The sequence below is a fragment of the Cyanistes caeruleus genome, chromosome 35 (assembly GCF_971803275.1).
Source record: "Cyanistes caeruleus chromosome 35, bCyaCae1.hap1.1, whole genome shotgun sequence".
In the NCBI taxonomy this organism is placed as follows: Eukaryota; Metazoa; Chordata; class Aves; order Passeriformes; family Paridae; genus Cyanistes; species Cyanistes caeruleus.
In genome coordinates this window covers 1452042-1474666 of record NC_141736.1, presented here as the reverse complement: position 1 = coordinate 1474666, position 22625 = coordinate 1452042, and the positions used below count along the sequence as shown (strand labels likewise).

General features: G+C 49.5%; 2 protein-coding genes across 5 annotated transcripts in view; one reads left to right on the top strand and one right to left on the bottom strand.

Moving 5' to 3' along the window:
• Positions 1 to 22625, bottom strand: part of LOC111945000 (uncharacterized) — a 55366-nt gene continuing 32741 nt past the window's right edge. The window contains exons 2-4 of one of the 4 annotated variants that reach the window (XR_015281446.1): positions 11587 to 11705; positions 3060 to 3613; positions 1 to 2274 (exon numbers count right to left, since the gene is read on the bottom strand). The gene's annotated coding sequence lies outside the window, so the exon portion shown is untranslated. Of the gene's footprint in view, positions 2275 to 2672; positions 3614 to 11586; positions 11706 to 22625 lie in introns of those variants that run through there. The other 3 variants (XR_015281447.1, XR_015281445.1, XR_015281448.1) reach the window with 3 other exon arrangements.
• LOC147647646 (uncharacterized) lies at positions 3552 to 10714 on the top strand. Its single transcript, XM_086871371.1, is given in 2 exon segments — positions 3552 to 3635; positions 8492 to 10714. A coding segment is annotated over 1 exon segment (1935 nt). The 5' UTR covers positions 3552 to 3635; positions 8492 to 8536; the 3' UTR covers positions 10472 to 10714.

The following is a 22625-nucleotide window of genomic DNA, read 5'->3' as shown; positions in this document are numbered from 1 at the left end:
TGAATGATCAGCAAGTCTCATTTATTGGTAATTCTAAAACCACTTATATAATCAATAATTAGGCTCATACATAGTACAAAAGCAAGCTCATTATTGGATATTTCATTTAAGGTCAACTCCACCTAATTCCACATTCCTGTGATCGCTCATCTATGCTGAATTCACATTCTTCTGATCACAGCATCCTGTTCTCAGTTAACAGTTATCACTAAGGTCTTCCTAACTTTGCAACATCTCACACTGACTGTAGTCTATTGTCTAATTCTTTCTCAGCTAACTGCTGCATGGGAACATGACCTTTGCTCTCTAGCCATTCCTCTACAGGTAAAGAGAGGGGAGACCCGTGTCTGCCACCAGCCTTGGCATCCATGTGGTCAGGGGGAGGAGGGAGAGCCCGCAGAGCAGGAGAGGAGAGATTGGAAAGGGGAGGGAAGGAGTAAGAGAAGCAGAGGGAAAGACGGAAAAACCAGAGGGAGAGAGCAGGGAAGACTAGAGGGGTAGGAGCAGGGAGAGGGGGCTGAGAGTTAAGAGTGGGGGAGAGGGGTAAAGGGGTAAGAGGTAAGGGAGAGGGGTTCAGAGGTAGGAGAGAAAAGGTAAGAGAGCTAAGAGGTCAGAGTTAAGAGATAAGAGTTAAGAGGTAAGAGCTAAGAGAGCGAAGTTCTTGTTACAATCCAATATGTCTTTTTCTATCGTGAATATTCTAATTCTTAGTAACCAATCACCGTGAGACACACCCACTAAAGAATTTACATACAGCCTATGCACTTCCCTATATTAACATACAGTGGTGCATTTTAGATTCTACAAAACTTTACAAGTTCTTTCCTTGCTTCTTTACCTTTGGACTTTCTGTCAGCAGAAGGACATTGTTTTATCAACAGGGATTCTCCTCTAGCTGGCTAGGCTATTGTTCTTTGGTTAACCAGTACTCAGTATCCTAGGACTCAAAGCAGGCTTTCATTTCTACTTTGATTCTAGCCTTCATATTTTCAGAATCTAGTGCCAAACAATCATATTCATAAGGTTTCCCTGTTTCATCCTCCCCAACATCTCCCCTGTCTCGATGAACTATTTAAGATAATAGAAACTGTCTTGTTAGTTTTTGCACACACTGAAGTATAACAGGTACTGCTGCTAAGACTACAATTAACACTTATTAAAACAATTAAGCTTATTTTACTGAGTTGTCTTAGCCAAGGTGCAAGGCTTAAACCTTTAAACAAATTGTCCAGCTTCTCTAACCTTTGAAGGTCATTTTGATTCACTTTAGAATTATTAATATGAGTTTGGTTGGCTGCATTTTTCAAATTTTGCAGCTGTTTATGAATAGGAATGGTATGATCTGACAAACAGATGGTATCAAAGCTTGCAGTCTTTGGCTAAGGCAACCCAGGCATTTATCTTGGGCTGATTTACAGGTAAAGTTTTACTATAAAAATTAAAGCAAAAGGGTAAAAGCAACATGCATTCATGCAAATAATGGGATTTCGATTTTTTGTTTTTTTTTTTTTTCTTGAACTGTCTCTGGTAGATCACTTTCTCTCAAAGTCTTTCTAAGTTCCTTTGTTTGAACTGTCACTGTTTGTGCTACAGTATCTGCTTCTGAATAATCTCTTTCTTTATTTCCCTCTATTTCTCGCTCCCATTCTCCCCCGTGTTTCGTGGCTGCTGGTTGTGGTGCAGGGGGATTCAAGAGTCGCGCGTGCTGTTTCATCATGGCTGTGACAGTGGCCGCGTAGGTGAACCCGGAAGTGGCAGCACATCGCTGCACGGTGGCCGTGGCTGTCGCTGTTCGCGTTGTCGGGGAGAGTTGTTGGTGTAGCGGATACAGACGGGATCTGTGCTGGTGTTAGCAGCGGGGCAGAGACAGGCGGGGATGTGTGCCAGCGTCGGGCGGCTTCGGTGGTGGGCGCGGGGACGTGAAGACGCATGGCGGGGACTCGACAGTGGCTGGGCTGGGCGGTGGCAGAGGCGACGCGGGTGTCAGCAGTTGTAGAGCCGGGGTCCCGTGCCTGTTCTCTTTCTCCCCCTCCGCGGTTTGAGAGGCTGGCACAGGGGGGTGGCACGGGGGGCCCGGGGACGGTGGCGGCAGGAGCATCGGCGATAGAAGCGGTGACTGCGCATGCGTGGCTGACGTCAGCGCCGCAGGGCAGCATGGGGGAGTGGTGGGCGGCAGCGGGAGTTCCTAATCGGGGCGCGCCACACCGCACAGAACGGTGTTGCTGGACAGCGGCGGCGGGGCCGGCGGCTCCACGGGCGCCGGGAAAGCGGAGCCTGTGGGGCGCCAATGAGGCGGAGGCGGCACAGAGGGGGTGTAGGGGAGCTGAGCTGCGGGAACCGCGATGCCGAGGGTGGGCGGGGTGGCGGGGCCCTAAACCACGGTGTCGGCGGGGGAAGGCGGGACCGCGGGGACCGCGCCGCCAGGGGTCGGCGGAGCCGCAGCGGCGCCGGGGCCCATACCTGCGGGGACGGCAGGATGGGGCAGGACCGCAACATTGGGGGAAGCTCGGACGGCAGGAGGGGGGCAAAAGCGGGGGGGCGGTGGGACAGGGAAGGCGGGGAGAGGGGTGGGAACGGAGCGTGCCAGGACTGGGGTAGGGGGAACGGGGGCCGCGTGCTCGGGGGGCGGGGGCACACCGGTCTGAGCGGGCAAGAAGGGAGAGGGGCCGGCGGGGAGAGAGGGTACGGGGGCCGCGTGTTCGGGGGGAGGGGTAGGAGAGATGGGGGTTGCGGGGTACGGGGGGCTGGTCGCGCGTTGTGTATTCGCAGCACACATTTCTACCAGTGCTCTGCAGGCTGGGAGGAGTTTAGCGGCTGCCATATCTCGGCGGGAGATGTTATTAAAAAGCTTATTACCAACTGCGTCCCAGAAATCTCTAGTAAAGAATTCGGAGTGTTTTGTGTTTGGGAAATGAACTAGAGTCCAGGTTAGGAGGGTTTTTAGTTCTCATTTAGGCAAATTACTTTGGCTGGCTTTCAGTAAGAATTTTAGTTGCTTATACAGATTTTTGTCTGGGGTTGAACAGTTTTGACCCATGATAGACTGGTTTGTGACTCACCTCTTATTTAAATGGTGTTGGCTTGTCTCTCAGAGCTCCAGCGATGGGTGCTGGCCAGGCACTGTAGAGAGCCTGACAGAAGAATGGCTAAGAGAAAAAGGACATGATACTGTAAGATTAGTTAAAGTATGAGGCCTCAGGGTCAGTATGTCCCTGGAAGAGAGAGTTACATAGATTACAAGATGTCAAAACTGCCAAAATATGCAGAACTGCAAGCTGAAGATTAAGAACTGGTAACTGCAAGGCCAACCACAAAGAACAATATGCGTCAATGGTAGCAGACCAATAATGAGCTGAGTTTTTGCAATATGTATAAGCTAATTAAAAGCATTTTAAGTTGTGCATAAGATTTCAATAAACTGAGACTTGCTGACCATGATAGCATGAGGCTTGTCTTCCGCGGCTCCGGTAATCTCCGACCTCTGGCGACATCTGGCACCCGAACAGGCTTTCCCTTTCCTCTTTAGAGCTGCGTTGGGGACGGGTCCCTTGGACGGCGATAGCTCGCCCTGAGCGCCACATCGGTGGGCTCTGCCGCTACGCGCTGCCGACGCCTGGGGGGTTGCAACGGTACCAGTGAGTATGGACAGGCAAGCGGCATATGATCTTTTTGCCGCCTTCTTGAGAAAGCGGGGCATCAAGGGTTTAGATTTAGAGAAGGATTTACCTCTCCTGTTAACCCATGCTGTTTCTTATGAGTTTTTTACTAACCCTCACTCAGTCCACGAGCTTCATGAGTGGCGCAGGTATGGTGATCGCTTATGGGAGTTAGCTTTAGAAGATGACAAAGTAGCAAAAAAGATGAGTAAGTTATGGAAGGTGGTGCAGAATGAGTTGTTAATGTGTCAGGCAGAAAAGCGAGCTGCCGATAATGCCCGTGCGGCGCAGGATCGCAGTAAGGCTTACATCGACCCTTCAGCTCCAAATCCACCGATATTTGCTTCTGTTGATCTGCCCCCGCCAGATCCTAGGGAGTCTACCACTCCATCTGCACCCCCTGTCCCCTCGGATCGCTCGCCGCTTCCGCCGCCCCCCTCTTCAAGTACATTATCAGATCTCGCGGAGGCTATGGCACAGGGTTGGCGTGAAGCGTGGGCGGCGCTAGCAAAGCAGGGTCTGCAAGAGGGAGACACGGAACTGGTGGCAGCAGCTCAGGAGCAAATAGCCTCCCCGCTTGCTTTTCCCGTGATATTTCACCCTTTGCAAGGGGGGGGCCAACGAGCTGAAGTTACGCAGCTTGATTGGAAACTTTTGTCTCAATTAAGATTAACGGTGGCACAATTTGGAGTCACTAGTGAGCCCGCGAAACAAATGATCGAGTACCTCTTTAATTCGGCTGTCCTGCTGCCCGCTGACATTAGAGGCATGTCTCGCCTCATATATACCCCTCATCAAAGGCTTATGTTTGAAACCCGGTGGAGGGAGGAAGCGGCTGCAAGCGCTGCACTTCCTCGGCCTGCCGGTGACCCTCTCGCAGGGATCACTGTAGATAAACTTATGGGCAATGGAGCACACATTTGTTTAGAGCACCAGGCGGCCTTGGGGGGGGAAAAGCTGAGAGAGGCTATGGCAGTTGCAAAAAGAGCTATGGATAAGATCAGGGCACCTGGGGGTATTCCCATGTATATGGGGATTAAGCAAGGTAGAGATGAAGCCCTAGGCTCCTTTGTGGACAAAATTATTGAAGCTCTGGCCAAAGCAGGTATAGCTGAGCATATGCAAGATGCGTTAGTAAAGCAGTGCATATTACAAAATGGAAATGCTACAACTCGATCCATAATAGCCACAGCACCAGGACATTGGAATGTCCAAGATTTGTTAGATAAGGCTGCAGCCATGCCAAGTGGCACTCAGGTGTTTATGGTAGAAGCTTTGCAGAAGATAGGAGAAGGACTGCAGCACCAGGCACAAGCTTTTAAGGAGCAAACTTTAGCAGCCCAGAGTCAGGTTTTAGCTGCCCTTGCACCCCTCCAACGGCGCCCCGGTGTGGGTGGAAGAATGAAGTGCTTCAGATGTGGACGAATGGGACACATCCGCCGCGAATGCAATGCATCGGGAGTCTGGTGCGGAAAATGTCAATCCAACACTCACAATAACAATGCCTGTCGTCGGGGGTCGGGAAACTGGAGAGCCAGCGCGAAACCGGGCCGCGCGGAGACAGAAGTAGCCCCTGCCTCCGACAGCCGAGCGATCAACTTCTGCCAGCAACCTCTGGCAGCCTCAGATTGGACCTGGCAGCAGCAGTAGACACCACACTCTACAATAATGCTCCACATACTATTCCTACCGGCATTCATGGACCACTGATTATTAATGGACAGCCAACTGGGGGACTGATTTTAGGCCGCTCCTCAGGGTCCGTTCTAGGCCTTTCCATCGAACCAGGGGTAGTTGATGCTGATACTGAAGGAGAACTTTTCATCATTGTTAGTACCCAGTTCCCTCCGCTTACCATTCCAAAAGGGCAAAGAATTGCGCAGTTTGTGCCTTTACCACACTTGACTGTTAACATACCGCCTCGATCCACTGAACCACGTCGGACAAAATGTCTTGGTTCTTCAGGGAGCATTGCTTTGCCTGTCATTGACCTCGCCACACGACCAAAGAAAGCCTGCCATCTCCGTTATCAAGGGCAGACCATTACCCTTGAAAAGGCCCTGCTAGATACTGGAGCAGATACTTGTATTATTGACACTAATAAATATCCTAAAATGTGGCCCCTTTTATCAGCCAATACTACAGTCTCCGGTATAGGAGGAATCCGACTTGCTAAACGTTCCCCATTGATCACCGCAGAAATTGAAGGAAAACAGGCAACAATTTTTTCACTGACCCCACTCCCACCGGAGGTCGATTGCATTATTGGAAGAGACGTTTTGTCGCAATTAGGGTATGTACTCACAGATTCCCCTTTATCATAACGGCCATTGCTTGGACATTCCCTCTACCATTAACATGGATCTCTGATACACCTGTGGTAGTTAAGCAATGGCCCTTAAAAAGGGAAAATCTTGAACAAGCGCATCGCTTAGTGGCAGAACAACTACAACTAAAACATCTCAAACCTGCTACAAGTCCCTGGAACACGCCTGTTTTTGTCATTAAGAAAAGGTCAGGCAACTACCGTTTATTACAGGACTTGCGTGCAGTTAATCAGCAGATGGAGCCCATGGGAGCCTTACAACCTGGTCTCCCTAACCCAGCCATGATACCCCAAGATTGGCTTATTCTTATTGTAGACCTGAAAGACTGTTTTTTCACAATACCCCTGCACCCCCAAGACACAAAAAGGTTTGCATTTACATTGCCTTCCTTAAATAGAGGAGAACCAGACAAGCGATTTGAATGGACAACGTTACCCCAAGGCATGCGAAATTCACCCACTTTGTGTCAGCTGTACGTTGATACAGCATTGCAGCCTATTAGGCAATCCATGCCAGACACTATCATTTATCATTACATGGATGATATACTATTTGCTCAGAAATCTCCATTTACTACAGAACAAGTGCGTGCTGTTATCACTCTGTTGCAGAAATATGGTCTCAAAGTTTTCGAGGAAAAACTTCAAGTGCAGCCGCCATGGAAATACCTAGGATGGACTATTAGCGAAAGGCAAGTAAGGCCGCAAAAGCTCACTATTCAAGATGTACCAACCACTCTTCATGAAGCACAAAAATTACTAGGTGATCTCCAGTGGCTTAAACCAATCGTTGGTATCCCTAACACGCTGTTAGACACCTTGCGACCACTGCTAAAGGGCACAGATCCTTGCGCTCCAGTGACGCTAACGGCATCCCAGCTTGCCGCTCTGCAAGACATTTCATGGTGTATCTCTACCGGATTTGTCAGCCGTTACGATCCAGCTTACCCGGTCAGCCTCACTATTTGGAATAGCAGAGATCACCTTATGGGAGCTATAACCCAGCTAAAGAAAGCGGGGGAGACAAGGGTTTTAGAATGGCTTAGCCCTCAGTTGCAACAAAGAAAAACAATAACCCAAAAAATCGAACGGCTTGCGGCCTTAATCATTAAAGGCAGGTTGCGCACGATTGAATTGAGTGGAAGAGAACCTGCAATTATTCAGTTACCTATGGAAAAAGCAACTCTTGATTGGTTTCTCCTCAATTCGCCAGACCTTACGGAAGCACTTTTACAAGCTCCTAGTTGCATCACCACAGGACCGTTAGCTCCTAAAGTCCTGCATTGGCTTGGGGAGTGGCAATGGATCACCAGGCCATTAAGAGAAAATCAACCCATTCAAGACACAATTACAGTTTTTACCGATGCAGGAAAGCGTTCCAGAAAAGCTGCAGTCACTTGGAATAGAGGCGGCCAATGGTATCATCATATTATTTTAGCAACCTTGCACGATGATCTGCAAACCCTAGAACTTTTAGCTTTCATATGGGCATTCCGGAAATTTCAAGAGCCTGTCAATGTAGTCTCTGATTCAATGTATGTCGTTGGAGTAGCGTCGAGAATTGAAGATGCAAGTGTCAAAGAAGTAACCAACCCTCAATTGGCCGAACTGTTTATGCAACTGCAGCAAACTTTACAAGCCCGAAAGTATCCCTACTCCATCATCCACGTTCGTAGCCATAAATGGGAAGAAGGTCTTGGAGAAGGAAATGCCAGAGCTCATAAATTAGTAATGGTGCAGCAGCAAAACATCCTTCCACGCACCGTAGCAGCGCAAGAAAGTCATAAAATCTTCCATCAGAATGCAAAAGGACTGGCCCGTGAGTTCCAGTTACCACTCAGCGAGGCACGAGCCATTGTGAAAACTTGCCCTGTCTGCAGTCACCATAATGGGGGCATAGGACTTAGCATGGGAGTTAATCCAAAGGGATTGTTGCCCAATGAACTGTGGCAAATGGATGTTACTCATGTACCATCATTCGGCAGGCTGAAATATGTTCATGTAACTATTGACACCTATAGTCATTATATTTGGGCTACAGCTCAGCCTGGAGAGCAAGCTAAGCATGTTGAGAAACATCTAAACAGTTGTATTGCTATAATGGGCGTTCCCAGAAACATAAAGACAGATAATGGGTCAGCATATTGCAGCCAGAAATTCAGAAGGTTAATGGACTTTTGGAATATCAAACACACCAGAGGTATTCCACATGTCTCTACAGGGCAAGCAATTGTAGAAAGGGCCAATGGGACCTTGAAGCGTTATTTAGAAAAATACACAGATATCAAGAGCCCCACAGAGAGACTGCTAAGAAGCCTGTTTGTTTTAAACCACTTATGTCTGTTTGGAGACAGAGACACGCCCCCTGTTATTGTACATTTTTAGAGAGATCCCTTGCCCTCGCCCCCTATATTTGTTAAATATAAGGATCCCAAGACTGGCATTTGGCAAAATCCTGCCCAAGTCCTTTACTGGGGGCGGGGCTATGTGTGTGTTTCCACCCCTACAGGTCCACAGTGGATACCCGGGAGGTGGATGCGTGCTGCCATACCCGATGAGCAGCCCGGTGAGCAGCCCGGACAGGAGAAGGCAACTCCGGCTTCAGAAGGCGATTGCACCTCTTCTGCTGCAGATTGAGGAAAGATTTGGCACCCGGATTCTGTTTGAGTCGGAACGGGAGATAGAAGACTCTGTGCTCCCAGCTCTGAATAATCATTTTTTACGCTATCTCCCCAGGCATTGCCTTCATTGTTACTTAGTTGAACACGTTGCGTGGGTTAAACTGAGGTGTGGCGGGTGTGAAAAGACTCTTTGGTTGTCACAGCGTGCGCTTGGACGAGGGTATTGGTGCCTTGTTTGCTCTTTTGAGTGGCAGAGGGCCTCCCCCCAGAGAGCATTAGTTGACTTAGTGGGAGAACCATTTGGAACCGCGGTCCAAAAGATTGAGAACAGGGAAGATTTACATCTCAGGGAGCTGGTTTGGAGAGTGAAACACACAGTAGACCGTGTCATCGCAGATAGCAACTCTGCAATTCTTGATACTGTTTGTGGAAAAGATGTTCGGATCCCGACAAATGGCAAGTTTCTCCAGATTGTTGGGATCATACCTGCTGTCGTTTTGATCGACGTTGCAGGCCCCATCAAAAAAGCCACCGATAAAATGTGGCGATCCTTTAAACGACAGAACATTATGATATGGCTTTTGCTTGTGCTTGCGGCGCTACCATTGATTAATTGTGTCTATGTACCAGCACAACCCAAAGAAAATATTTGGGTTACGCTGGCTAACAAAACTGGCCAAGAAGCAATATGTTTAGCCCTAAGCTCCCCAGGCAATCCTTTTTCCACTTGTCTTGTAGGCATTCCTCTAGATAATTGGCCTTGTCCATCATCAGCACACAACTGTAACTCCACTAATCCCCAGGGCAATGTAGATCAGTGGGACCAAATTATGCCCCATTTTCCTACATTAGCAATTGAGCCTCAAGAGCTTGAGATTTTAGGATCCATATTAGCAGATGCTTGTTTAAGGTTTAATTGGACAAGTGTTTCCCGAGGAGTAGGACCTAATAAGTCATTGCCCATTAATGTTAACTTATCTCTGTCGATATATAGAAATAACTCAGCATGGTGTAATTACACCATGCAGAACATCTCAAGATCCTCTAACACGCCTATCAGGCTGCCAGACGGTGTGTTTCTAATATGTGGAGATCAAGCTTGGGCAGGGATCCCTTCATGAATGGAAGGCGGTCCATGCACACTAGGCCGATTGACTCTCTTAACACCCAACACATCAATGATTTTGCATCGATACCAAAAGCATAGAGAGAGAAGGTTTGCTCATGCCTTTGCCAAGGATTGTGATGATAATGCAGACTTTTGGAGCCCAGTGCAGACAGTTTTCGGGTCCCTTGTCCCTGGTATTGGGACCGCACAAGCCTTGAGCACATTGAGGAAAATGGGATGCTGGCTTGCAAGACAAACTAATGCCACATTGCAAGCTTTGTCCGATCTTTTGCTAGATGTAGATTCAATTAGGCATGCTACGCTTCAAAATAGAGCTGCTATTGATTTTTTGTTGTTAGCGCAAGGACACGGTTGCGATGAATTTGAAGGGATGTGTTGTATGAATTTATCGGATCATTCTGTTTCTATACATGCACAAATTAAGAAGTTGCAAGATTTGACTACACATTTGAGGGTACAAGAAGGATTGGGAATAGATGGATGGTTGCAGTCCCTAGGCATAACGGGGTGGTTGAAAAATTTAGTACAGATGGGGTTAGTCATTCTTCTTGTAATTTTGGCCATCATGATTATCTTACCCTGTTTAATGCAATGTTTGCAGCGTACGGTAATGACAATGTTTGAAAACCACCGATTGTCTATGCTGACCATTAAAGAAAACGGGGGAAGTGTAGAGAGCCTGACAGAAGAATGGCTAAGAGAAAAAGGACATGATACTGTAAGATTAGTTAAAGTATGAGGCCTCAGGGTCAGTATGCCCCTGAAGAGAGAGTTACATAGATTACAAGATGTCAAAACTGCCAAAATATGCAGAACTGCAAGCTGAAGATAAGGAACTGGTAACTGCAAGGCCAACCACAAAGAACAATATGCGTCAATGGTAGCAGACCAATAATGAGCTGAGTTTTTGCAATATGTATAAGCTAATTAAAAGCATTTTAAGTTGTGCATAAGATTTCAGTAAACTGAGACTTGCTGACCATGATAGCATGAGGCTTGTCTTCAGCGGCTCCGGTAATCCCCGACCTCTGGCGACAAGGCACCTCCTGTCCGTTCTCGGGTGTCACTTAGTAATACTTGCACATAACCACGCTGCAGAGTCGTCTAAAAGCTACGGTTCGGACACTGCAGCGGAAAAACTTTTAGAGAGATCGGGGTGTAGATGCTGTGGCAGCGTTTGCCCCTCGCTCGACCATGTAGAGGCTTTCCCCACCTAGCCTAGGTGAGACGTCACCTTGCAACGCCCCCCTGAGCTCCACGGGGGCTCCACGGAAACCAGGGGTTCAGACGCTGCTTGGCAAGCTTCACCCCGAATAAACCACGCAGGGGGGGTGTCCCGTGTAGCACAGAAGAGACGTGGCTTCGCCACACTTCTCAGTGCCACAGGACCCTGCAGAAACCAGGGGTTCAAACGCTGCTCGGCAAAGTGCACTCAGAAAAATCCACGCAGGGTGTGCCCCGTGTAGCACAGAAGAGGCGTGGCTTTGCCACTCTCTCGTGTCACAGGACCCTGCGGAAACCAGGGGTGCAGACGCTGCTCGGCAACATGCACCCCGAAAAACCCATGCAGGGGTGATATCCTGTGCAGCACAGAAGAGATGCGGCTTTGCCACACTTCTCAGTGCCACAGGGCCCTGCGGAAACCAGGGGTGCAGAGGTCACCTGGCAACCTGCACCCCGAAAAAACCACGCAGCAGATACCTCTAAAGCTCCAGAGCGCTGCTGAGCAGCAGCTGGCCCGTGCCCGAGGGTACCGCGGAACAGGGGAAAGACAGTTACAGTGTTACGGTGATCAGCCGCAGAAACTGCACTCTAGACGGCCTTAAAGGGTGAAAAACCAGTCTTTTTAGTTACCAGTGATGGAGAAGTGCCTCACGGATGGAGAAGTCGTGGGATAGCTCGTAAACGTGTGGGCGCCAGGTATTGGAGTGTAAAAATGCTCGCTCGCGGTGACAGACTTCTCCTGGGTCAAGCTGTTCAAGTATAAGCAATTTATTATAAGGGTAAAGAGAGGGGAGACCCGTGTCCGCCACCAGCCTCGGCGTCCACGTGGTCAGGGGAAGGAGGGAGAGCTTGCAGAGCAGGAGAGGAGAGGTTGGAAAGGGGAGGGAAGGAGTAAGAGAAGCAGAGGGGAAGTCGGAAAAACCAGAGGAAGACAGGAGGTGTGATAAACAGGCCAGGACACCAGCTCCTTTTAAAAACGCCTTTATTAAACAGGACAGCTCTGGGGTGGGTGTCGTGGTTTTAAACCAGTAACTAAAAAAACTACTTATTTCTTGTTGTGAGATATGGATTAGAACAAGAGTAAAACAGGCTTAAGACTTAAAAGGAATAAAGACAGTTTATTAACAAACTACAAGAATAAGAATACCAGAATAAACTTTCAGAAAACTCCCTTATCTTCTACATCTTAACTATTTCTCTGTACACATGACAACATAGAGACAAATAACTTTAGGACTTTGGTGGTTAAAAACAGTCTTAATTCTTGCTACAGTCTTTCATCAGTCTTTGTAGAGAAACAGAAGTCTCTTTCTGTTAGCTTACGGAGTTTCTCACGAGAAAACTATTTTTCATCATAGTTTTCTATTTCTCTAATGCCAGCTGCCCGGAAATCTGTCATTAGATCTTCTCCTCCCATTTCACATCTCCGAGGTGTGTATGGGTCACAGAGTTTAGGAATTTTATTTTTAAGGATAAGTTATTCAAAGGCAGAAGTCTTCTTCATTTGTCTCTGTGAGCCTTCCTGGAAAACAGTTTTCTCTTTGCTCCCCAAAGCTTCAAAATCTTCACTCAACTCAATTCCAGCAACTCACAGTATCACAAGTACTCTCTCTGTCTCTCTTCTGCTCAAAAGTTACACTTTGAATATCTCATTCCTCCTAATACTCTTATCATGAATTAAAAGAGTCTTTTTATACTATTATTGTCCATTTCTATAGCTTTAACAGAAAGATATTTCAGCTGTAAAGCATCTCCTTATTCTCTCCTTCTTATTTAAACTTAACTCTTTTCTTCACTGTTTTTGGTGGTTCTATGATCTCTCCTCTATGTTGATTGTCTCTCTCTCTCTGTCTTTCTGAGAAAATGAGTAATCTGTATGTTTATCCAAGTAGTAAAGAAATTAAAAGCTTTAAGAAAACTGCAAGAGTTCATGGTGTTAAGTTTCAGTCTAGCAGCAAAAACCAAAAAACCAAGTTCGGCTGATGAGCGCTGCTTCTCTTCCCCCTCCCCCCTCCACCCCGCGGCCTGGTCGGCCTGGAGAGAGGGGGGGAAGAGGCCGAGACAGAGCCTGCTACCTTGTCAGAAGCCAAAGAGGGCAAGAGAATTCTGTCTGTACTTCTTAAGGGGGTGTTTACAAGTTGAATTCACTTTTTAATGGTCAGATCTGCTGTCAATTCTTGGAAATGACTGATAATTGGTCAGGAGGAAAAACTCCCATCAGCCACCAGCAGCTTCAACTTCCCCTCTCTCTGAGCTGTCTTAAAGGTAAAGCTACCCCATGACAGGTGGGGGACCCAGGGGTCGCACACACTGCCACTGCTCCCACTGGACACCGCAGAAGAGGAGGATCCGTGCAGTTTTGTCACTAGGGCAGAGCTGGGCCTTCTTTCCTCACGGGAGTCCCGGGGAAGACTCATTCTCTTGGCCTCGTAGTCTAGGGTGTCATCCTAGTTGAGTCCCTCCTAGTTATGTCGGCCTCTGGAGGGAAGTCAGGGGACTCCTCTGGGTCTTCCTCGTTTGATGGTACTGTTTTTATTCCTTCCTTTTAGTGTGGCTCGTTGTCTCAGGGTTTTTTTCTAGTCTGTGTGCGTCCCATGAGTCTCTGGTTTCTCTCGTTTAAATAAAAGTCCTTATGTCATCCTCCTCCTCAGGGCCCAACTGAACAAGGTACAGCAACTTGGGGCAGGGGTACAGTGTTGGCATGTGGGAGTCTAGGAGCAGTGGGGGCAGGGCCTGGCTGAACAAGGAACAAGAAACGCAGGGTACAGCAACTTGGGAGAGGGGGCAGGGCCTGGCTGAACAAGGAACAAGAAATATGGGGTACAGCAATTTGGGACAGGGGTACAAGGTAAGTAAACCTGGGACAGGGGTACAAGGTAAGTAAGGGGTTTAAAAACAGTAACATGGTAACAGTCTTCTAATTATTCTTAACAACTGTATAGTTTAATCCCATTGGAAAAAGCAAGGGAATTTTCTCAGTGAGTGATATCCAGCCATTGTAATGTCTAAGATTTAAAAGTCTTAAAATGTAATACTAATAAGTAATAATAACAATAACAAAAAATAAAGCCCCATATCCCAACACCCAGCACCACACCAAAATGACAAACCTCATTTTTCTTCACTATCACAATGTTCATGAAAACAAATCCTGTTAACTTTCTCCACTTCACATCTTCCCCACCAGATAAATGAGGCCATTCGCAGTATTTAATACAAGTTAAAATTAAGGGCTGGAGGGAAGAACAGGGAGACACTACCAATTTCCATGTCAAATCCAGCAGGCCAACTCCAAACTGGAGAGAATGAAATGGAATGGCAGCAGGGTCTTCTCAGATGTTTCTGTAAAAGATTGCAAAATCACCTCCAAATGAACAAGAGGGGAAAGGAAATGCCTAGAAACCATCCTGTGTGTTCAGGGACTCAGTTGTGAGGAGCTGGACAGGGACAGAGGCATCTGGAACAGTTTTGTCCTCAGGCTGAGCTTTCCAGCCAGGCCCTGAAGTCAATGAAGTGCTTTCTTAGAGGATTCCATGGTTGCCAACCACCCCTCACAATGTGGCTTACAGGTGCACAGAACCTCTTTCAAGGTCAGGAGAGCAGAAAAAAAGGACAAGAGATGCCCAATTAAGAGCTCTCTTTAAAAACCTGGAAAATAAAAATCAGTTGAACTCAGAAGCCCAGCTGTGGGCCCTGGAATCCAAGGGAAAACTGGAAAGGCTTTTTATGAGGACTGACCCTGAAGAGCTAACAGATTAATGTGTGTGGCATTTTGAGAGGCTTCCAACTTTCTGCATTTTCCTTGAACTGATGAACTTGACCTTATCTTTGCCTCCTCTTGCACTAAAGGAGCCTCATTTCACCAGCTGGGAAAGCAAAGCTCATTGCTGGCCCTAGCTGGTGCTGTCCATGCAGCATTTCCATCCCTCCTGTGGTCTCTTCCCTCAGGGTGCCTCTTCCCTGGGACTGGACTCATCAGCCCATCCCCAAGCCAAACCAGGTGTGGGCTGCTCCCGAGGGGAATCGTGGCTGTGGGATGCACAGCCTGGGGGGGATTTGGGATCCAGAGTCTCCGCAGAAGCAGAGAAGGGAGAACAGAAGGGTTGTGGTGGCACTTCTGAGGACACCTGCCCTTCTCCCTGTCCTCTTGTGGCTCCTGGGGCAGCTCAGAGTACTGCAACCCTGTGGGCAGAGGGGCAGAAAGCCAGGCTGCTCCACAGCCTGCGGACATCCTTTACATAATAAAGCAACTGAAAAATCTTTCCAGTGTGTGCGCAGCTTCAGCTCAGAAATATGTTTTTGTTTGTAGTAATACATTAGAGCTAAAGAAATAAATGAAAGAGATTTCATTTCTAATTCAGATCATCTAATTCAGATGTGTTTCATCTTTTTCCAAGGTTCTGGTCCCCTTCCTCCAGGGACGTTTCCTTTACTCACCCACTTTCTAATGGTTAGAAGGGAATTAAGCACACTGGAAAAGGCAACAGCTCCTGTTTCAAAGGGAAGCAGCCACCACTCCAGTGAACCTGAATTGCCCCCAGGCACGTGTGTGCACTTGAAGGGTGAGCAGGTGTTGGAGACAGAGATCTCAAACTCCTTCTAAGGCTGTGAGAAACCCACAAGTGGCAAAGTATTACTGCAGGTCAACTCCTGCTGAAATTCCATTCCCCCACACCCTCCAAATGGGTAGGGAGGGCTGGGCTCTGGCAGGGCTCAGTTTTGAGTGCCTTGTGCTCCCTGGCATGGAAGTGATCCTATCAACTCTGGTACTGATGGGTTGTGGTATGGCTGCTGAAGGAGGAGGGGGAATCTCAGCAGACAGGAAAGTCTCCTCTTTACTCCCTGCAGAACCCCCTCGCCAAAGAGAAACGCCTGTGCTGGGTTTCCATGGCACCCCTTCCCTCAGCCCAGTGTCTGACCCACTGTGTGCTCTGCAGGAGCCAAAGCCAGAGGAATACCAGTATCAGTCACCTCACGGTCCCCACACAGCAGGAGAAAGCACTGCTTGCAGTGGGGCTGGTGATCTGTGACCTGTCCTGATTACATCCACTCCACTCCTCTCAGCCACAGACACCAGAAGGATCCCAGGAAAGCCACAGTGCTCTACCAGATACCAGGAGCACTCCCTGCTGTGGCCTCAGGGATGCTGGGTGACCTTGTCAATGAGGAGCTGTGGCTGGTGATGGAATGTGTGGATGGAGACCCTTGACAGGAGGTTGTTTGAGACACGTATGGGGCTGAAGGAGAGATGGCAGCTGTCAGTCGGGAGGGCAGGGACCCCGCTTGTGAGTCCATTGCCTTGGACACCCTCAGCCACAAGATGTCCAAGGAGTCACACAAGGCTTTGGCACTCTCAGCCTTCTTTCCCCCAAGTTCCTGCTCTCTGTACGTTGACAATAGAGAACCTTGCTTGTTTCTAGAACTAGAACAAAGATCCTAGATGGAACAAGCCTTGTTTGTTTTAGTCAGAAGCATCAGTGACCAAAAGTTGTGTTTCCTTTTGTTTGTTCACATCTCTGTTCCTTCTCAGCGTTCAGGCTGGGCTGTGGGGTGTCCTCATTTGCTGCATTTTCTGAGTTCCTCTTGGATCTTTTGAGCAATAGGTTGTGCCCTCTGAGGATCCCTTGTGCTCCTTGGTGACCCAGGAGAACCTTCCAGGTGGTTTTTGGGGGAGCTGCTGCTGTGATGTCACAGGAAGGTTGCCGTGTCCTTGTGGTGTTCCCGTTGCTGTGGGGCACAGAGGCCTCAGTGTCAGAGCAGCTCTGGGTGCCTGCTCATTGCCTGAGGATCCTCCTGCCTGAGGCATTCTCAGCAGCCAGCCCAGCCCCTGACGGGTGTCCTTCTGTCCTTGCAGGGGGACAGACAGTCTGCAGGTGTGTGCAGCACAGCCAAAATGATCCAGCAAGTGGTTGCTACAGTTTGCACTCTGGACTCTGGGGCTTCTTATGGGTATTTTTTAACCCACTTAGCCCCTAAGTTGAGGATTTCCCCAGGTGCACCACATGTGCCTTTGGGATTGCTGTGTGCTTTGCATTCTTCCTTTGGAACGGAGTTGATTTTGAAAGAAAATTGCCATTAAAATGCCATTTGTTTAGGAGAGCTCCTGCCAACAGCTTCTTAAAACAGGGGTTGTTTCTAGCCAGGAGGGTGTACACAGCAGTTGGAATGTAGCCTGGGGGGGTTCTGTTCCCCAAGAGGAGAGTCTGTGGCAGCGGACCCTGGCACTCCCTCCATTTGCTCGAGACACAGCCTAGTATTTTGTGCTGTTCTCTTGCTTGCTGTGTGATCCAAAAGGACTGTGGCTCCAGGAGGGAAGCTGTGAAAGCAAAATGCTCTCTCTTGGCATTGACTTGTGTGGGATTTTCCAGCATGTAGGTAGCTAGGGTCCGGCGGCCAGAAGATGTCGTGATGTACGGGAAGACAGAACCACCCCCCTCAATAGTTTATGGTAATTAGCCAATGGCACCTATCTGTGATGAAAGCAGATGGGAGTGACATTGTAAACCCAGGTTATAAAGTGTCAAATTCTTCACGAATAAACACCATTTTGCCATCTACCACATTGGTGTCAGCAAGCAGATGGACCGAGTGACCTGGGGTGGGTCACTGTGCCGTTCCTGAACCAGGTTGCTGCACCTTCCAAAAAGGCAACACCAGCACAGGCAGCTTTTTCTCCTAACAGCATCTGGTTCAGGTAAAGATCACCTCACACATGGATACTGAGAAGCTCTTTCTTCAATGAGCAGGAAAGGAACCTTTGGTGTTCAGAGATCCCAGCTGTTCCCTTTCAACACCAATATGAGCCCAGTAAGCTCCAGTATGATCCTTGTCACATGCCAGCACTCCCAGGATGGTCTCAGTTTCCTCTGGCTAGACCAGTCAGTCCCAGTCTGATGTCACTGGCTCCCAACATGATCCCAGTTGCTCCCAGTCCCCCCCAGTATGGGGGATGATGTGCAAGGTATGTTGCCAGTCACTCTCAGGTACTCCCAGTATGAGTCCAGTCACTCCCAGTATAATCCAAAGATGGATGGATGGGAGGCCTCATGGAATCATGGAGATCATTGTGACACTCTAGGGCCCCATGGAACTGTGGTGACACCAAGTTGGCTGGGAATGTTGATGTGCTGTAGGGTAGGAGGGCTCTGCACAGGGACCTGGACTGGATGGATCCAGGGACCAAACCCAACAAGGTGAGGATTAACAAGTCCAAGTGCCAGGTCCTGCACTTTGTCCACAACAACCCCTGCAGTGCTACAGGCTGGGGACAAAGTGGCTGGACAGCAGCCAGGTAGAAAGGGACCTGGGTCACTGATGGACAGCAGGCTGGACATGAGCCAGCAGTGTGACCAGGTGGCCAAGAAGGCCAATGGCTCCTGGCTTGGATCAGGAACAGTGTGGCCAGCAGGACCAGGGCAGTGATTCTTCCCCTGTGCTCGGCATTGGTTGGGCAGCACCTTGAGTGCTGTATCCACTTCTGGGCCCCCAATTTAGGAAGGACATGGAGGGGCTGGGTCCAGAGAAGGGCAACACAGCTGGTGAGGGGTCTGGAGCACAAGTCCTGTGAGGACTGGCTGAAGGAGTTGGGAATAGGAAGAAATCTGGAGCAGGAAGAGTAAAGAAAGCAAAGGTGAGGCAAAGGAAATGCTCAGAGCAGTTTGGGGGTGGCTGCCAGGCAACCCTGGCTCTGAGCAACAACGTCTGCAGTGGCACAGGAAACCCACCGCTCATGGGAGCAAATTTCCTGTGTAACTTAGAGGCCATAACAACCCTGAATGGTTTCCCTCCCATCCTCCAGCCCTTCTTGGCCCCAGGGGCTGATGGCATTTGTGCTCCCTCATGTTCATCTCCCCACAGCAGCACCATGGGGGTGCTGACGCCTGCTCTGGGCAGTGCAAACAGGGGCTCCTGAGCCAGTGCTGCCGTGTCTGTGCCTGCAAGGATGCGGCACCTCTCTGAGCTGGGGGAGAGACCAGGGCTGCAGAGTGGGGATGTTGTCGGCAGCTCCATGAGGATACTCTGGGATGCTGCCCTGGGGTGTCCAGAGCAGTGGGGATGGATCAGCCCCTGCTCTTCTGCTCCTTCCCATCTCCCCCAGGGACCCTGCAGAGCCCCAGACATGTTGTTTGCCCCCCACCTGCCCACGGCCACCCTGAGGCTGCTCACAGGGGTTTTCTGTGCTGAGCTTTGGCCTGGGTGTGTTCTTGAGAGAGCCTGGGCAAGGAGCCTGGAGCCCCCAGGCCCTGCCCTGAGGTGTCAGTGCTTCCCCAGCAGTGCCCATGGCCTGTCCCTGCTGCAGCCCCGGCACTGCCACCCCCAGGGCTGTGCCCGGCCCCGAGAGCACTCAGGCCCTGCAGCAACACGAGGGCAGGAGGGCAGCGGGGCAGTGGCACGGGAGCAGCACTGGCAGCACCAAGTGCTGCTGCTCCTGGGCACAGCTGCTGTGCCAGCACTGATCTGCCCCCAGCTCTGCACACAGACACTGCTGCTGCAGCTCCAGAGAAGTGAACAAAAGGGAGATCTCTGCAGAAAACTTTGCTGGGAGATCGTTTAGTTTCTTTAAAGCCACCGAGAGCACAGCCCCTCATTGACACAATCTGTGGTCACAGGGAAGATGGAGAGAATCCATATGAGAAATGGCACCAACAATGGCATTTTATTGATGACAATTTTAAAAAGTAAAACAAAGAAAAAGAACCTCCAAAATGAAACCAATAAGAAGTATCAAAGATGACTTTTATTACAAGTGATTTGTAATTGAGAAATTGGCCAGCAGCTTAATGTTTCTGAAACCATCCAGTCATCAGTGTCCACACTGCAGCCTTGAATTCCTGGTTCCTCAGGCTGTAGATGAGGGGGTTCAGGGCTGGAGGCACCACCGAGTACAGAACTGACAGTGCCACATCCAGGGATGGGGAGGAGATGGAGGGGGACTTCAGGTAGGCAAATGATGCAATGCTGAGGAACAGGGAGACCACAACAAAGTGAGGGAGGCAAGTGGAAAAGGCTTTGTGCTGTCCCTGCTCAGAGGGGATATTCAGCACAGCCCTGAAGATCTGCACATAGGAGAAAACAGTGAACACAAAACAACCAAAAGTTAAACACACACCAAGAGCAAGAAGCCAAATTTCCCTGAGATAGGATTTGGAGCAGGTGAGCTTGAGAATCTGTGGGACCTCACAGAAGAATTGGCCCAGGGCATTGCCATGGCAGACAGGCAAGGAAAATGTGTTGGCTGTGTGCATGAGAGCACTGAGAAAGCCAGTGACCAAGAATGGCCCAGGCAGCTGCTGCCATGTGGGTACAAGCTTTGCTGCCCAGGAGGGTCCCATAGTGCAGGGGTTTGCAGATGGACAGGTAGCAGTCATAGCACATGATGGTCAACAGGGAAAATTCTGCGGAGACGAAAAAGACAAGAAAAAATACTTGTGCAGCACATCCTGTGTCGGAGATGTGCCTGGTGTCCCAGAGGGAATTGTGCATGGCTTTGGGCACAGTGGTGCAGATGGAGCCCAGGTCAGTGAGGGCCAGGTTGAGCAGGAAGAAGAACATGGGGCTGTGCAGATGGTGGCTGCAGGCTACGGCGCTGATGATGAGGCCGTTGCCCAGGAGGGCAGCCACGGAGATGCCCAGGAAGAGGCAGAAGTGCAGGAGCTGCAGCTGCTGCGTGTCTGCCAATGCCAGCAGGAGGAAGTGGCTGATGGAGCTGCTGTTGGACATTTGCTGTGGCTGCACATGGGGACCTGTTCATGGAGAAAAAGTCAGTGAAGTGTGTTAGAGGAGAAATCAAAGCCATTTCTCATACACCTTATTCTGTAACACACACTGACATGCCTTTGTGTTTAGGAGTTCTGAGGTTTTCTTTTTAAGCTCCCCCCATGTCTCTCATGGTATTTTTGGATATCAGAAGCTCTCAGCATTTCTGCTGCCCTCTGGTAGAACAGAGTGAGTTCCCTGAGGCAAGCTGATGAGTGGAGACTGAGGAGAGATGATCTGTCACTTCATTCTGTTTGGAGTTTCTCTGGGCTTTCACTTTCCTCAAATGAAGGATATTTACTCTCCCATGTTTTCCTTAAAGATCATCAGGTATTGCTGAGACCAGATGGATCCACCACAGCCCAGCTCCACATTTGTATCCAAGGTCTCACGTTGCTCATTTCACCAACCCAATAGCATTATCACTGTCAGAACACCTATGCCTTTCCCCATGAGTCTTCCAGATAACATAAAGATGCTCTAGGACAGGTTTGCATCCTGGATTGAAGCTCACAGCTTGGACTGAAATCTCAGAGAGATTTCCAAGTGTCCTTATGATGACATTGGGTGAAGGGAGATCCAGCTCCTTCCCTGGCTGCACTTGCAGCATTGCCCACAGCCGGGCACTGGGGACAGCGTCCCCCTGAGCCAGCTGTGCCCCCCACCAGAGCCCCCAGTGCTGGGCAGCTGCTCCCAGCCCTGTGCTCTGCAGAGGGAACTGGGCCCAGGGCTGCAGAGCTGCCCCACGGCTCTGCTGCAGCTCTGCCTGCACAGGAGGGGCTTCACACCTGGGAGCCCAGCCCTGAGGGCAGAAGCTGGGCTGGGGGGACAGGAGGGAGGGGGCTTGTTCAGAGGGAGGGGCTGCACTGCAGGGGCTCCTATGGACATCTCTAAACTCTCTCTGCCACAGGATTTCTGGGCTTTTGTTTACTCTCATTCCCTGATCTTCTCTCTGCTTCCTGGGGATTTTCCTCCTGCAGGTGTTTCCCTGGGCCTGATCTCTCCCTGCCAGCACCCACACACCCCAAACCTCTGTGCACTCTCCTTGGCCTGACAGAACCCTGCCTGTTTGCAGCTTGGAGAAAGGACAGCTCAGACTAAGCCTGATGCGTCCAGTAAAGGTGATGCTGGTGCTGTCCATGGGCAGAATGGCTGAAAGCCCATTAAGAATCTCCTGTGAACCCATTGATCACTAAAAGCAACAGTTTGGATGTCTCAGGCACTTGTCAAAAATTCATAATAACTTAAATATTTATCCCCTGCCTCCCTGCCATTCTCCAATATTCAGAAACTGAATACCAAGTCTTAGAAAATGTCCTCATTTTTATCAAAATCCCTTTCTTGGAAATATTCCATGACTGAATAGAAACACTTAGCATGTCAGAGCTTCATGAGCATTCACCTCCCCTACTCCAGAAATACTCAGAGCTGTACTCACAGAGTTTGTAGGCACTGGCATGTTCCAGCTTTAGGAGATGGCTCCAGGAGCTGCAGCTGCATTGTCCTGCAGCCAGAGGCTTCCTGTGTCAAGGGCTGGCAGTGATTCTGCCCCAGGCACTTCTCAGCACCTTCCCAGCCCTGACTGATTGAAGCTCTCTGTGCCTCTGGGCTGTGCCTGGGGTGGCTGCAGGCAGTGCCCCAGCCCTGCTGGGCTGGCAGAAGAGCTGCTCAGCAAGAAAAATATGATTTTAAAGCTATTCTTGGTTTCCAGGAGCTGCCTCTGTGCCAGGAGCCCAGCCCAGCTGAGCAGCACAGACACAGCAGCAGGACTTTAATGAGCCTCTTGGGGCTTTGTGCTGAGGCCCTGAACATCAGTCCCAGAGGAGGGGAAGAAATCTCTCAAGAAATCCAAGTCAGAATCCAACTCCAAAGTTTATTTTCCTTTTAATGGGTCCCACTGGGGGACAGCACTG